The sequence below is a fragment of the Podarcis cretensis genome (assembly GCF_951804945.1).
Source record: "Podarcis cretensis genome assembly, chromosome: 10".
In the NCBI taxonomy this organism is placed as follows: domain Eukaryota; kingdom Metazoa; phylum Chordata; class Lepidosauria; order Squamata; family Lacertidae; genus Podarcis; species Podarcis cretensis.
In genome coordinates, this window is record NC_137179.1 from 68,088,949 (window position 1) to 68,103,783 (window position 14,835).

At 41.5% G+C, this 14,835-nt stretch overlaps 1 protein-coding gene across 1 annotated transcript in view; it reads right to left on the reverse strand.

Annotated features, from left to right (window-relative positions):
* Window positions 1–14,835, reverse strand: part of SLC2A13 (solute carrier family 2 member 13) — a 98,691-nt gene that overhangs the window by 21,480 nt on the left and 62,376 nt on the right. The window contains exon 6 of the mRNA XM_079994218.1: window positions 13,661–13,781. Coding sequence (XP_079850344.1) covers window positions 13,661–13,781 — 121 coding nt within the window. The remainder of the gene's footprint in view (window positions 1–13,660; window positions 13,782–14,835) is intronic.

The following is a 14,835-nucleotide window of genomic DNA, read 5'->3' on the forward strand; positions in this document are numbered from 1 at the left end:
TACCATTTTATTTTATTTTATTTTATTTTATTTTATTTTAGGTAGCAGACTAACTCAGCATCAACCAAAAGCACAACGTTTAATTTAACTGTTTCTACACAATATTGCAACCTGCAAAAATAATTTACCTTACACCTAGTTGCTCATGTAAACAGAGTTGCATAAAAAGAAACACAACAAAAATTTCATCATACTTCCAGGAGTATGAATCAACCTGTCAAAGGAAAAGCTTTCAAAATACTTAAAAATCTCAATACAACTTATAATTACGTTTCAAGAAGAGCAGAAGTGCTTCAGATTCAGAACATCTTGTATTCCTTGGTGTACGGAGTATTTATGGAAGTTTCGTTTCTCTTGACAAACGAGAGAGGGATTTCCTTGCAAAAGGCTAAGCTACAAGTAGCAGGTCCACCGCTTTAAAGCTGTCACACATTTCAATAAATGAGGATTCTCACCCAGCAACACACAGCAGGGAAGGAAGAGGAAAATATATTCCAACTACTGGGGTACTGTGCAGGAGATCGGACGTGTTGTCCGGTCAGCCACTTCCTGCAGCGATATAGACAGTGTGCTATGTTGCAAAGCACCCATTTTTGCTGGTGCCAGAGACAGGCCCTATGGCTAATTTTCTGTACCCCAATGCAGCACAATTAGATCTGTCAAAATGGGAATAGAATACATATTTCTATTCGCCTAGGGCTTGCCGATCAGAAGGTCGGCAGTTCGAATCCCCGTGACAGGGTGAGCTCCCATTGCTCAGTCCCTGCTCCTGCCCACCTAGCAGTTCGAAAACACGTCAAAGTGCAAGTAGATAAATAGGTACCGTTCCGGCGGGAAGGTAAATGGTGTTTCCGTGCGCTGCTCTGGTTCGCCAGAAGCAGCTTAGTCATGCTGGCCACATGACCCGGAAGCTGTACGCCGGCTCCCTTAGCCAATAAAGCGAGATGAGCGCCGCAACCCCAGAGTCAGCCACGACTGGACCTAATGGTCAGGGGTCCCTTTACCCTTTAATGTACTTCAGAGACAGGCTAGAACTGTGCACCATATAGCCTTGAAGGGCATGAGTGGAGCCGCTGCAGGTGCAGATCTAGTTGATATCAACAAACGTTCAAAAAACTAAATAAAAAAATTCCTTCCAGTAGCACCTTAAAGACCAACTAAGTTAGTTCTTGGTATGAGCTTTCGTGTGCATGCACACTTCTTGGTCTTTAAGGTGCTACTGGAAGGAATTTTTTTATTTTGTTTTGACTATGGCAGACCAACACGGCTACCTATCTGTAACTGTTCAAAAAACTGCTGCTCTACCTGCCCTATTTAGCAACAATACGCCTGTCCCCTGGTACAAAAAGAAAATGTTGGATTGGCCTGATTCATTCAACCCACCTTTATAGATTAGTTAAACAAGTTATATTTACATCAAATGTTATTTTTAACATTGATATTTTTAGTACCCTTAGATGTGAGCCAAACACACTTTTGTATAATTTAGGTTTTGATAATATGTCTATGACCGTGGAGGTTTTTTTTAGACATGCCTTTAAAAAAAAAGGAATCGTTGGTATTTGATGTAGTTCTATTAGATATTGCTAAAATTCTCTTGCTTAATCAAGATTGTTGCAGAAGTGTGTTTTGGGTATATGGTTTATCAACCTTTCATTAAGTTGGATATATTGTGGAATGGGGCTGTTTTTCTTTGGTAACTAATAACTGGGTATAAACATGCCTTTCTTTGAACATCTTCCACCACCCTCTCATTTTATATCATCTTTTGCTTGCTGCCCAATTGTATCCTTGCTGAATCAGGTAATTAAGGGTTTCTCAGCAATGTATCAACCAATATCTTAGATTTGTAATGTATAAAGTTCTGTATGCTATTAATCTCAGGTATCTTCTGGAATGCTTGATTAAGCTCTATTAAGTAAACAAAATATATTTAAATGCCTCTTCCTTAAACACTAAATATTCTGGGTATGGGTAATAATCCCCCGACAGGCTGTTGTTATGGAGGAAAGCAAGGTGAAAAATCGGACTGTCAGTCTGCTACATAGAAATCAGGCTTAGATTTGTCCTCTACAGAGAGGGAAATTGTCACAGCTGTAGCTCACATTCTTTAGCTGTTAGAACTAGTACTGAAATGCTGCACAGTCTATTCTATTCCAGGGCTATTTCCCATGTACCTAGTTGCAAACTGCATTACAAGACTGAAAGCGGCCTTTGGAAAATGTACTTTAAAAAAATTACATTTATATCCTGCCTTTTTTCCATCATGGAGCCCAAGGTAGCATCCACGTGGTTCCCAGGTAACCACACGGAGACCTGCTCAGCTTCTGCAAGGTGGTAGCTTCATGTGCCTTCCTATCATAACCTGGAACCAGTATCACAAGGTCTTTTACCTTCTGAGCCCAGCAAAACCACTGCAGGAAGTGCTGCCTGCAGAAACAACCCCCCACTCCAAATGCCAAGGAAGGAAAAGGGGCTTGAGATAATTAGAAAGACAAACCAGCACAAAATGTGGAGCCCACAGAGACCAGTCTAAAAAAGAAAGCGATCCCCTTTGCATAAAAATCTCCTTACTCCTTATATTAGGGTTTGATATCAGGTTTAGCCGAGTGTCTAAATAAGATTGGTATCTTGTCCATGTCAAATACCCATACGTTACATATAAAGTGTCCCTTGTGTTAATAACAGGTTGCTGTATTGCATTTTTTATTATTTAATACAAGGAGGAAGTAGAACAAAATCTTGCTGGGTAGGGTGCTCCTTTTCAGTGTTCCAGTTACAGTACCCCGAAAGAAAGCTCTTCCAGGAACAGGGAACCTGTGGCCCTCAAGCTCTTATTAGACTACAAGTTCCATCATCCTTGACCACTGGCCCTGTTGGGAGTTGTAATCCAGCAGCATCTGCAGAGCCATAGGTTTCCCATCCCTGCTCTGCTCTGTTCCCCATTCCAACTTCCACATCCGACTTCCATAAGCATAGCTGTCAACCGTCCCTTATTTGGCGAGAAATTCCCTTATCCCAGTGCCGTTTCCCGCTGCTGTCCCAAATTGATGATGTCCCTTAAATTTCCCGCGTTTCATGCTCACCCAGCTCGGGAGGGAAGCAGCGGCTCGGGGTCCTCCGCCTCGAGAGAGCGAGAAAGAGCACGCGCACGAGCTGCCACGCTTCCGTCTCTCCCTTTCCCCCCTCAGGGGCGCTTTGTGAGGAGGCGGGTGGCGGGTGGGCAGGCAGCCCCTCTCTTGCGAGACTTCCGCCGCGCTGCCAAGGGAAGCTGGAGGTGGCAGTGGCGGTGGCAATGGCTGAGGAGGCGGCCTGAGGGAGGAGGAAGAAGAGGGGATGGGGAGGGATGCAGAAGGGCGGCGCTTTAGTGGCCACAGCGGCAACTGCCTCATGCCAAGCTTGCGGGCAGTGTGGGCGAGAGCCTCTCCCCCTCCCTCTCTCTCAGGTGGGGAAGTGCCGATGGAATTCCTCGCGCCAGGACGACGGCAGCCCCGACGTGCTGCTTAGCATACCCTCCAACCAGTGCAGCATCTTAATGAAGTGATTTCCCCCTCTGCATCCCTTTCGTAACTCTATTTTTATAAATCATTTGTCCATCCATAGTTCAAATTTTTACTACAAGTTTTCTGTCAATCCTACCAATGTATGTAACTCTATACAATAGCTTTTCAATTACCGTATTTTTCGCTCTATAAGACGCATCAGACCACAAGACGCACCTAGTTTTTGGAGGAGGAAAACAAGGAAATAAATATTCTGAATCTCAGAAGCCAGAACAGCAAGGGGGATCGCTACTCAGTGAAAGCAGCAATCCCTCTTGCTGTTCTGGCTTCTGGGATAGCTGCGCAGCCTGCATTCGCTCCATAAGACGCACACACATTTCCCCTTACTTTTTAGGAGGGAAAAAGTGAGTCTTATAGAGCAAAAAATACGGTAAATTATAGACTTTCCCCATTCTTTATTAAAGAGGTCCTCTTCCTGGTTTCTAATTCTGCCTGTAAGCTTTGCCATCTCAACGTCGTTCATCAGTTTTGTCTGCCACTCTTCTTTGGTCGGAGTCGTAGACCCTTAGGATCATCTAGTCCAACCCCCTGCAAAACACTGTCAGTCGCAGCCAAAGCAGCATGGCTCCATCAGTAGCGGATGTATGTATAAGCTCAGCTAAAATCCCTTATTTTGGCTGCTGATCCCTTATTTTTGAGGCTGCTGGTCCCTTATTTTCAAATCTGTAAGTTGACAGCTATGCTTAAGGAAAGTAGAAATGTTAACACAGAAATCGCCGTTGCACTACATTGAATTCCTTCCCTAGTTTGAATGTATCATTGTTCACTTTTGCTGCTCCTAGATTTCTGTTTGCTTTGTTCTTAAGTGTTAGTTGTATTTTATTGCTTTCAGAGATTGCTTTTTATCTGTCGTGTTTTATATGATAATTTATTTCATTTATGAATAGCTTCCCATGGGGCATCCCAGAGCAATTTGTAATGTAAGGACATAAAAAAACAAAACAGTTGGATATATTAAAAAGTTGTAGAAAACCGAATATAAAAATAATTTTATAAATCAATTATAAATATAAAAGCAGTTTAAAACAACAGCACATAAAGTCAATGTCATTCAAAGACAGATATCAACAGGGATAAATATTTTAGGGGGGAAAGATTTATTATTATTATTATATGGTTTTGATAGTGAATTATACTGTTCTGGGTATTTTAATGGAACAACATACATATAGCATTAAAACTGGAATCTTATTACTTGTATGTGGTGGGTTTAAATATAAAATGCATCAGAATTTAAAGATATATGGGAGGAAATCATTTCCCATTGAATTGCAAGATTCCCGATGTTGCAATTCATTCTTTCGTAAGGGAAGCACTATAATTTCTCATACAAACCTTTCCCTTGGTAGGACTGCCAGCGCTTTAAATTTTTCAATATTTTCCTTATGTTTGTTCTATTATGTCAAGATTACATAAAATAATATACATACCAGATGTGTGATCTGACACTAACTTTTGAGGAAAGTGTTACTATTACTGCTTAGTGTTCTCGGATCTAAAATACAGTGGTACCTCGGGTTAAGTACTTAATTCGTTCCGGAGGTCTGTTCTTAACCTGAAACTGTTCTTAACCTTTAGCTAATGGGGCCTCCCGCTGCTGCCACGCTGCCGGAGCACAATTTCTGTTCTTATCCTGAAGCAAAGTTCTTAACCTGAAGCACTATTTCTGGGTTAGTGGAGTCTGTAACTTGAAGCGTATGTAACCTGAAGCGTATGTAAGCCGAGGTACCACTGTATCTCAAGGTCAGTGTTTTCCCCCTTATAAAAGGTAAAGGTACCCCTGCCCGTACGGGCCAGTCTTGACAGACTCTGGGGTTGTGCGCCCATCTCACTTAAGAGGCCAGGGGCCAGCGCTGTCCGGAGACACTTCCGGGTCACGTGGCCAGCGTGACATCGCTGCTCTGGCGAGCCAGAGCCGCACACGGAAACGCCGTTTACCTTCCCGCTGGTAAGCGGTCCCTATTTATCTACTTGCACCCGGAGGTGCTTTCGAACTGCTAGGTTGGCAGGCGCTGGGACCGAGCAGCGGGAGCACACCCCGCCGCAGGGATTCGAACCGCCGACCTTTCGATCGGCAAGTCCTAGGCGCTGAGGCTTTAACCCACAGCGCCACCTGCGTCCCACTTCCCCCTTATACTATTTATTTTAAACCTTTTGTTTTCCAATGCACATTGGTGATATCAAGCATACCTCATCTAATACTCTAACACTCTCCGTGTCAGGCTGCCTTTGAAAAGTGCTCAGAAACTTCAACTGGCTGCAGCCAGATTGTTGAGTGGGGCTGGCTATATGGAGCCGAACAACTCCTGATTAACAGTCCTCTTCCAGCCACAATTCAAAGTGCTGGTTATATGGCTTAGGTCCAAACTATCCGAAAGTCTGTTTTCTCTCATACAAACCCTGCTTGGGTTTTGAGATCTTTGTGAGAGGCCCATCACCACAGGTAGGGACGCCTACCAATTATTATTATTTAATATCCCTCCCCCCCCCCCGTTTTTACCTGTTCTTATTTTATTTGTAATCCACCTTAAGTCTATGTCAGAAAAAGGAGGGGTATAAACCAACCAACCACCATCATCCATTAGCTGCCTGCCTAACCTGTGACAGCTACCCTATCAAAAATTAAGAGTGTGGCATTGCAAAATGTCAACATTCTATTACATACTAAAAAAAAAAATACTCCTTTCTTCATGTTGAGGCTGACCTAAAAATAAAATTAATTTCCTATTTCATATTTTATTACTAACATGACAGATGTCTGGACTCTTTGTGTTGAGAGATGCTACCCTCCAGGGTTTAAAATTAAATTAGGAGATTTAATAGAGAGAGAAACATGCTAAAGAAAGGTTAAATGATAGTACCCGGGAACAGCTTTTATTGCTTAGCCAATTTCAGGATTTATTATAAGGTCATTCTTCAGCTCTACAGCATGAGCTTTCCAATAGAATTTTAATTACATTTTGATTAGAGCAGTGGAAAATGGTTGGAACAGGCACATGTGCTTCATTCTGGGATTCGGTTCTTTGGAGCTTTTCATGGAAACCACCAGAACCTCTATTTTTCAACTACATGGGGCTTGTATTTTATATTGTAACAAAACATAGAAGTGTTTTAAAGGGCACTAACTGGAGTAGTGTGGCTTTTAAAATCCCAGGGCACTTAAATGCTGGTACAGATTAGACCATGGATGAGCAGACCAATGGAATACAGACCAGTTTTTAATGGAGCACTGCTGGTTGCTACATTAAAGAATATAAGAACACCCCTGCTCAGTCAAGTCAAGTGTTCATTTGGTCCAACATCCTATTTACAGAGTTGCCAATCCAAAAGGGCAATGGTACACTCCATACCTGTAATTCTCTCTCTCTCTTTTCTTAAAAAGCGTTTATTAATTTTCCAATAAAAACATCCAATTAACATATCAAATCAAATCCAATAAAAATAAAAAAATAAAATAAAAAAGGTCTTCCAAATTGTCTTCCAAATTGTAATAATTTTGTTTTGACTTCCCACGGTCTGAATTTCGAAGCGCATTCAACATCATTGTCCTGCCTCTCATCACCCTCAATGTTATTCATAATTCCATGTCCAATTTTTCCCCTCCACATTTTGACTCTGGTTCTACGATCCTCATTCATGTCAGAAAACAGATACTTTTTTTCCCTATGGAGTGCAGATTTGTCCGTATATTGTACTCCTTCAGCTGTTTTTTCATCGCACCGCGTCATTTAATTGCATCCAATTTCAAAGTTCTGTCCAGCTCTTTGAGAGTTGTTATTTTGGCAGCTCCCAGATCGTTAATCTTTCCCGTCCAGGTGTTATCAAAGAAACAGAGAGAAATTTCCTTCTGTAACCTCCTTGTTGATTTATCTTAAACAGACTGTTTGCAATGTAGCCATATATCAGACAGTTAGCAATTGGCCTTTGGAATCTTCCCAGTCCCCTCTCTCTCGTAATCAAAAAACCATCTTTTTGCAAACAGTTGTATATGTAATATTGTTTCCAGTCTTTATAACCAACCATCAGTTAGCTCCTGTTTCTCTCAATCAGGGAAGTATTTCAGATATTCAATAAAGACGTAGTGGGTAGAAGCCATTTTGTCCTTTGTCCTTTGTTTTCGTCTTTAACAGACATTTCCGGTCTTAGAAGAGAAGTGGCTGCGAGTAGATCCCAATTATATATGAAGGTCCATCTGAACTCACTTTCTGAAGAGCAATTTAAGTTCTTAATGAGGCTTGGCATGCATTACGGATTGTTGATGTTAAGGATAAAAGAATGTTTTTTTACATACCAAGCCCCTCCACATTCCAAACGTCGTGATGAGGATCTCTTTCCAAATCTTTATATTTTCCCAAACAGATGCGTCCGGCTATGGGGTGGCGTCGCAGGAGTGTCAGCTGTCCCTAACTCCGTGACCCAGTGCCCCTGCCGTCTGCCACATCGGCAATCTGGGGCAGACCGCGGGTCGTTGAGACAGTCCTCCCCTGCCCTGGGGAGGCTGCCAGGGTTAATTACCCCCATATCAGACCTGAATTATCGGAACAGCTGAGGTCCGATCGTGTGGGATCAGACATTTTCCACCGCTGGAAACAGGAAGTGATATACCTGTAATTCTCAGCAATGTATTCAGAGGCATACTACCTCCAACTGTGGACACAGGACACAACTATTGTGGCTAAGTAGCCCTATCGATCTAATCAAAACCATCCAAGCTGGTGGCCATCACTAAATCTTGCAGCAGCAAACAATGTGCTGTTTCGACACACCATGCATCTATTATACCAAAACTTTCATTTCAGTCAGCAGTGAAGATTGGTATGACTAATTTGCAAAGTTAATTCTGTGAAGATGACTCATTCATTGGTGTGTGCTGGGGCAACAGATTGTCATCTTTGCCTCATATGAACTCTACACACAACTGGCTCTAGAAGACGTTTGTCTGGAGGAAAACGCATGTAGGAATGCCGCCCCATTTAATGTCTGGATCTAAGTTACACAAAACAGAGCATTTAGATTTCTATTTTGTTGAAAACACACACACACACACACACACACACACACACACACATATACACACACAAATATCTATACAGAAGTTTGCATTTTTACACTGATCCACAAAGGCTGCAAAACTGAGTAGTAAATGGTAAATTAACACAACTAGAATCCCCTACCATGTCTCATAGTTGAGCATGCGCTGCCTGCTTTAAAACAATTCTTTTTAAGTCAATTTGTTTCCCCCACCCTGCTTCTTAGGGCTAATCTACTATGTCTTAGGGCACCCTTGTACCTTAAAAAGCAGGCTCAATAAAGTACATTTCTGCTCCTCTAACAGTCCTTGCTCAAAATTGAAAGTGTAGTAATGGAAAAAGTGTACCAATTATGTAAATATGGAACAATATTTATTATTACACAAGGCTTCATTCTATTTGGAATATTACCATAATACCATTAGAGTGTAAAAGAGTTTCATGTAGCAAGACAAGCATTTAAGATCTCCTATTTGGAATATTACCATAATACTATTAGAGTATTAAATAGAGTAAATACTATTTAAGATCTCCACTGTTTCTATTAAGACAGTGGATGCATAAAAAATTGCCGTATTTTTCCATCTATAAGACGCCCCATGTATAAGACACCCCCTGTTTGGGGGGGTTCTGATTTAAGAAAATGGGGCAGATGTATCTGTGTATAAGACACCCCCAAATTGTTGACATTATTTTTTAGGGGGAAAACCTAGTCTTATACAGGGAAAAATACGGTAAATGGGTATCTAACAAGGAAGAAAACTGAGTTTGTAAAAGTTATTTTGAACAAAAGGGTTGCCTAGACTTTTTATCAAATTATGATTAATTTCCAAACCATTAAGTATTACAGTGTGGAATAAGGATCTGGAATGAGACATTCACAAATATTTCCATAGTAATTAAGGTAATCGGCTTATTCTACTGACCTTAAATTAACTGAGAACTATTACAAATATGCAAGATAGTATGTGACACCTTAGAAGTTTAAAAGTTTGGGATTTTATGTTGTTTAGTATAATTGCTTTTTAAAAAATATTTTAAACCCACTGCCCGAACCCCCAAAAGTAATTGCAGAGTTTGTAGTCTAATACGAGGTAGATATTCTGGTTCTCTTTTATTGCATCAATAAAGTAACTGGGTGTTCTTTTATTTAATAAAGGCTGAAATAAAAGGACTGCCAGTGGAGCATGCAATTTAACAGCTACAATGAGAGTAAGAAGTGCTCCACCCAATTCTCCACATTATTCTTTTCTGAAGAAAAGAGCTCCAAATGCTTTTACATTTTATCACAGGGAAAGTGCTCTACCCCTTTATCACTCTGGATGACTGCCCAACCCCTTCTGCCCTTTTCTAGCTCTATAATACAGTGGTGCCTCGCAAGACGAAATTAATTCGTTCCGCGAGTCGCTTCGTCTTGCGATTTTTTCATCTTGCAGAGCGCGGATTCCCCGGGTATTAAAGGTTTTACGAAAAAGGAAGCAAACCCGCAAGACGTTTTCATCTTGTGAAGCAAGCCCATAGGGAAATTCGTCTTGCGAAGCACATCGAAAAACGGAAAACCCTTTCGTCTAGCGAGTTTTTCGTCTTGCGAGGCATTCGTCTTGCGGGGCACCACTGTATCTTTTTTGAGACAGGTGATCAGGAACGTACACAAATTTTCCACCCCTAGGCAGTGGGCACCCAAAGCAATTTACGGCAATTCACCACAATCAGATATAATCCACAATCTGAACGTCTAATGAAATTGCTTAAAATGTATTCATGCCAATCCACAGCAGCGAAAGAAACACGAAAGTCAAGTATTTTCAACGTACCTATTAGAATCTAATAGCATAACCCAACCTTAATTTCATCCAGCGCACCTGAATATGATCTGAGTACTGTTAACTATTTCTCTTCTGCTCTCAACTTCATTTGTTAAACTGAAAGTGTACCTCACCCATTGCTTGATGCTGTAATGCAGGAGTAGCCAATGTAAAGTCTTTCAGATGTTTGGGGTACAGCTCCCATAAGCCCAGCCAGCACAGTCAGGCATGATGGGAATTGTAGTCCAAAACATTTGAAGAACACAATGTTTTCTACCCCTGATGTAATTTCCACAATGCCACCAATAAACTACAATCTCAGGTTCCATTTCTCCACTAATTTGTACTATAACCGGAACCTGTTTTTGATTTTATGTGAACTAGGTTTTAAATTGAGGAGTTACCATATTGAGTTGCATCTCTAACACATTTCTCTGCAGTACGCTATTTGCCCTTCAAACACCCTACCACGAAAAGAGATGTGTGCATTAAAATTGCTTTCCCTAAGTTGTGAAAGCAATTCTGTTCTTATCATCTGGAGTTAGTTCCGTCTTCAATCTTGTTCTAGTAATAGCAAAGAAATCATGTACTGGGAGAAGAGAGATAGGGTCAATCAACACACAAATGAGAAAGCTATGCTACGCTGGCATTAGAGAAACTTCTGTGACAGAAGTTTGTTTATAAAGCTATGCATGGAACCGCATTTCTTTGACAGTTTGCATGCAGATGGGAATTACCGTTCTCATTTGACTAAATTTCCAGCAATTATAAATTAGATAGACATGCTCAGCTGGAATTGCAGGGCGATATCCAAAGCTTTTGACAGCTGTAAAACCTTACAAGGAGGAGAAATATCACATCAGAAGCTCCATGAACATAAAGGTATCACTGTCCCCTACTTCAGCAATTGTCTGCACCCACAAACTGAACTCATTAAAATTCACCTTTTTAGGCATTACTTGTGAAATAACAAGTCAGTGTTATATAGTAGTAACTCTGCACAGCTCCTTCATCTCCAACACTCCAGGCATCTGCTATTGGTTTCCAATATGCTTATAGGTGGCAGATACGCTGTAAATGTAAGCTGAGTTACAGTAGAATATCATGCTTTCATCCAAGCAATGTATTCCTTAGAGGAGAGATGGCAATATTGCAAGAATCAGCTTTGTGAGACATAAGCTCGAGTTCAGATCTGTTTCCACAAGCATTCCTTTAATTTACAATTTTTTCATCTATGCCTCCTGTATTGCCAAATGCAATTCAGCCAGTGTTTCATTAGGAAGAGAAAAAGTCATTATATTTCTATAAATATGTTTAGTTTAAAATATAATACTGCCCTCTTCCTTTGTTGTTCTGACAACTTCTCTTTACAAAGAAATGCTTATTTATTTAGAATATTTGTAAACCACTTCTTCAAAAGAATTTTCCAAACCTAAAGGTAAAGGTAAAGGTACCCCTGCCCGTACGGGCCAGTCTTGACAGACTCTGGGGTTGTGCGCCCATCTCACTTAAGAGGCCAGGGGCCAGCGCTGTCTGGAGACACTTCCGGGTCACGTGGCCAGCGTGACATCGCTGCTCTGGCGAGCCAGAGCCGCACACGGAAACGCCGTTTACCTTCCCGCTGGTAAGCGGTCCCTATTTATCTACTTGCACCCGGAGGTGCTTTCGAACTGCTAGGTTGGCAGGCGCTGGGACCGAGCAGCGGGAGCGCACCCCGCCGCAGGGATTCGAACCGCCGACCTTTCGATCGGCAAGCCCTAGGCGCTGAGGCTTTAACCCACAGCGCCACCTGCGTCCCCTTTCCAAACCTACATAGGGCTAAAATCTGTGAAACAAAAACAGGCTGTGACCACTTCAGATGCATCTTATGTGCATGATCTCACATGCGCAAACCACGCCAAACCTGGATGTAACCCACAAATGTCACAGAAAGGGGCGGAGGTCTAGAACATAACCCTCGCATAAATCAGTCACTTGCCTATATTAAAAACCATCATAATTAAAAGCAAATATAAAAAAACAACAACACTTTAAAACAAATAATAAGTAATCAAATCATTTTTCCAGATAAGAAAAGTTTGCAGCAAGCATCTAAAACAATGTAGTGAGAATGGCTCACAAGAGCAGAGAACATTAAAGGAACAACTTCTCAGAAATGTGGAACAAAAATTATGTGAAAATCGTAAAAGTACAAGTTCTCCCAAACAAAGTAATCAAATAGGCATACATGGAGCATGGGGGTCCCTTAAGTAACCAGGTCCCACGCTATTAAGAGCTTTATATACCACAGTGAAACCACAGAAGATGGTTGAGCAGAAGCATAATATGCCGACAGAACTGAAGTCTCGTCAAGCAATCGTGCTGTAGCAGTTTGCACAAACTGCACAATGTAGAAACTACCCTGTCATGAGTCCTGAGGCATCGTCAGACTCAGAAGTGGAGTACCAGGCTGAGACAGGTGAGGGGAAAAGGAGGTGACATGGGGAGTTAATACTGGGGGAAGAAGGCAGCTGCTCTGGCTGGGGAACGAGGACTCCCATCTTCCTTCTTTCCTCCCAGGGAGACAAGGACAACAATGGGCATCTCATGGGGTGATGGGGAGGGCACAGCCTGGTCGCCCAGGACCCAGTGGCACTCCTGTTGCTGGGAAAGATGCATCCGCCCCAACCCAGAGAGCATCTCCATGCTTGGTGATCTTGCAGGGCATGAGTCTTGTGAGTAAGCATGCCTTGCCTTGTTTTGTGCCAGGGGCTCTTCGGATCTAAGCCAAAGTGTTTGCCTAAATCAGGAATGGGGAATGTGTGGCCCTCCAGATGTTGTAGACTACAACTCCCCATCGTTCCTGACCACTTGGGCCTAATAGGAAATGGAACAAAAAATAAAATAAATGGAAGGCTGAAGGGCCCCCACTCTGACCCAAGTAATAGACTAAGTTTCCTGAACCCTAGGAAAGCAATTGGACCAACTTAGGAATTCTCTACAGGAAAGCTGCATGGAGTAAGTTCTGCACAAGTTGAGTTCTTTCTATGTTTTTACTGCAGACAGACAACTACCAAAGACGTCAGTACATCTTTTGCTGATATACAATTAATAGCAATCAAAATACAATGAGCTACTAACATTACTCATTGGCACACCTCAACTGCAAAGGTACAAACCCTATGAAGGAAGAAACAGAATGTCCCTAATGTGTTTTGAACACACTAGAAAAATAAATTGGATTCTCATCAGAGGTTTTTATGAGGAAATCACAGCAACTTACCTGTATTTTGTGCAGGTAGAATTTTGACCTGAAGGGCCTTCGGGATTAAGAGTGACTTGTGGTGAAACCTGAGCTGACAGCAAAAATCCCAAAGCTAAAATAAGAAGTGCAACTGTAGTGCCTACAAGAAAGAAACAAAACACTTTAGTTCAGAACAGAATTTTACTAACACAAATGTGCTTCTTTAGCAGAAAACTGCTATTTTGTTCAATTTAACAATGTTGAGCTGACTTTGTCCGTTGCAATAAAGTATTTATATTAGGCACCTAACTCCTTGACATATGCAATGCTCAAGAACATCACATAACACAGAATGGCAAGGAACATGGGACCGAGTTGCTACTTTGATTAAAAATTCCTCACAATATGTTGGCACTTCATCCAAATGCTCAGATACAATGATATCTACGAAAAGGCGAATGTCACAATAGCATCCAATTCTAGCATCTGACAATCCAATCTGCCTTGTAACAGCTGAGGCTGAAGTAAACAGGTGTTTAAATAGTCATTTTGTTAAGAAATACTGAGTGCAGAATTCTGTTTATCTGAGGAAAACATGGAAAGTAGCATTAAGAGGACAACATTTCTTCAGAGATTTGCATTCCTGAAGGCCCAAATTCATTCTATGGCATCTATAAACAAGAAAAAGATGTTGTGTAGACCAGGCAAGAAATGATTTATCCTTACAATATAAGAAAGGAGGTTGGAACCTTATGGCTGCAAAGTCTTACACTACCTGTAACTTTAAGCCTCCCCAAACAAGAGACAAGTGAAGCCCTCTGCAGGTCCTCCTCGAAAATGAGAACACAACACTTTGTCAGAGCCATCCAAGTAGCAGGTGTTCGTTCATAAGTGGTTAAAAATGTTACGGATTTTTTAAATCATGAATTAACAGCATGCTATATACTGGCTTCTTCTTGCAGCTCACTTGCTAAGTGTAGGTACTTTGAGGGAAAGGATAGTTGTGCCTCTCAGCAGCATTGAAAATTTAGATCAGGCGGGCAATGACCCTTCCTTCTCATCTCTGAAACGTGCTGAAGCATGTTGAAGCACTTGAAAAATCTGCAACATTCAGTCTGAAATCCAGTCTCTTTATAGTAAGATGTATTCACTGAAATCTGTCAGCAGAACTTACAGTACTCTACAGGTTTGAATAGGATGGAGTTTCAATACCC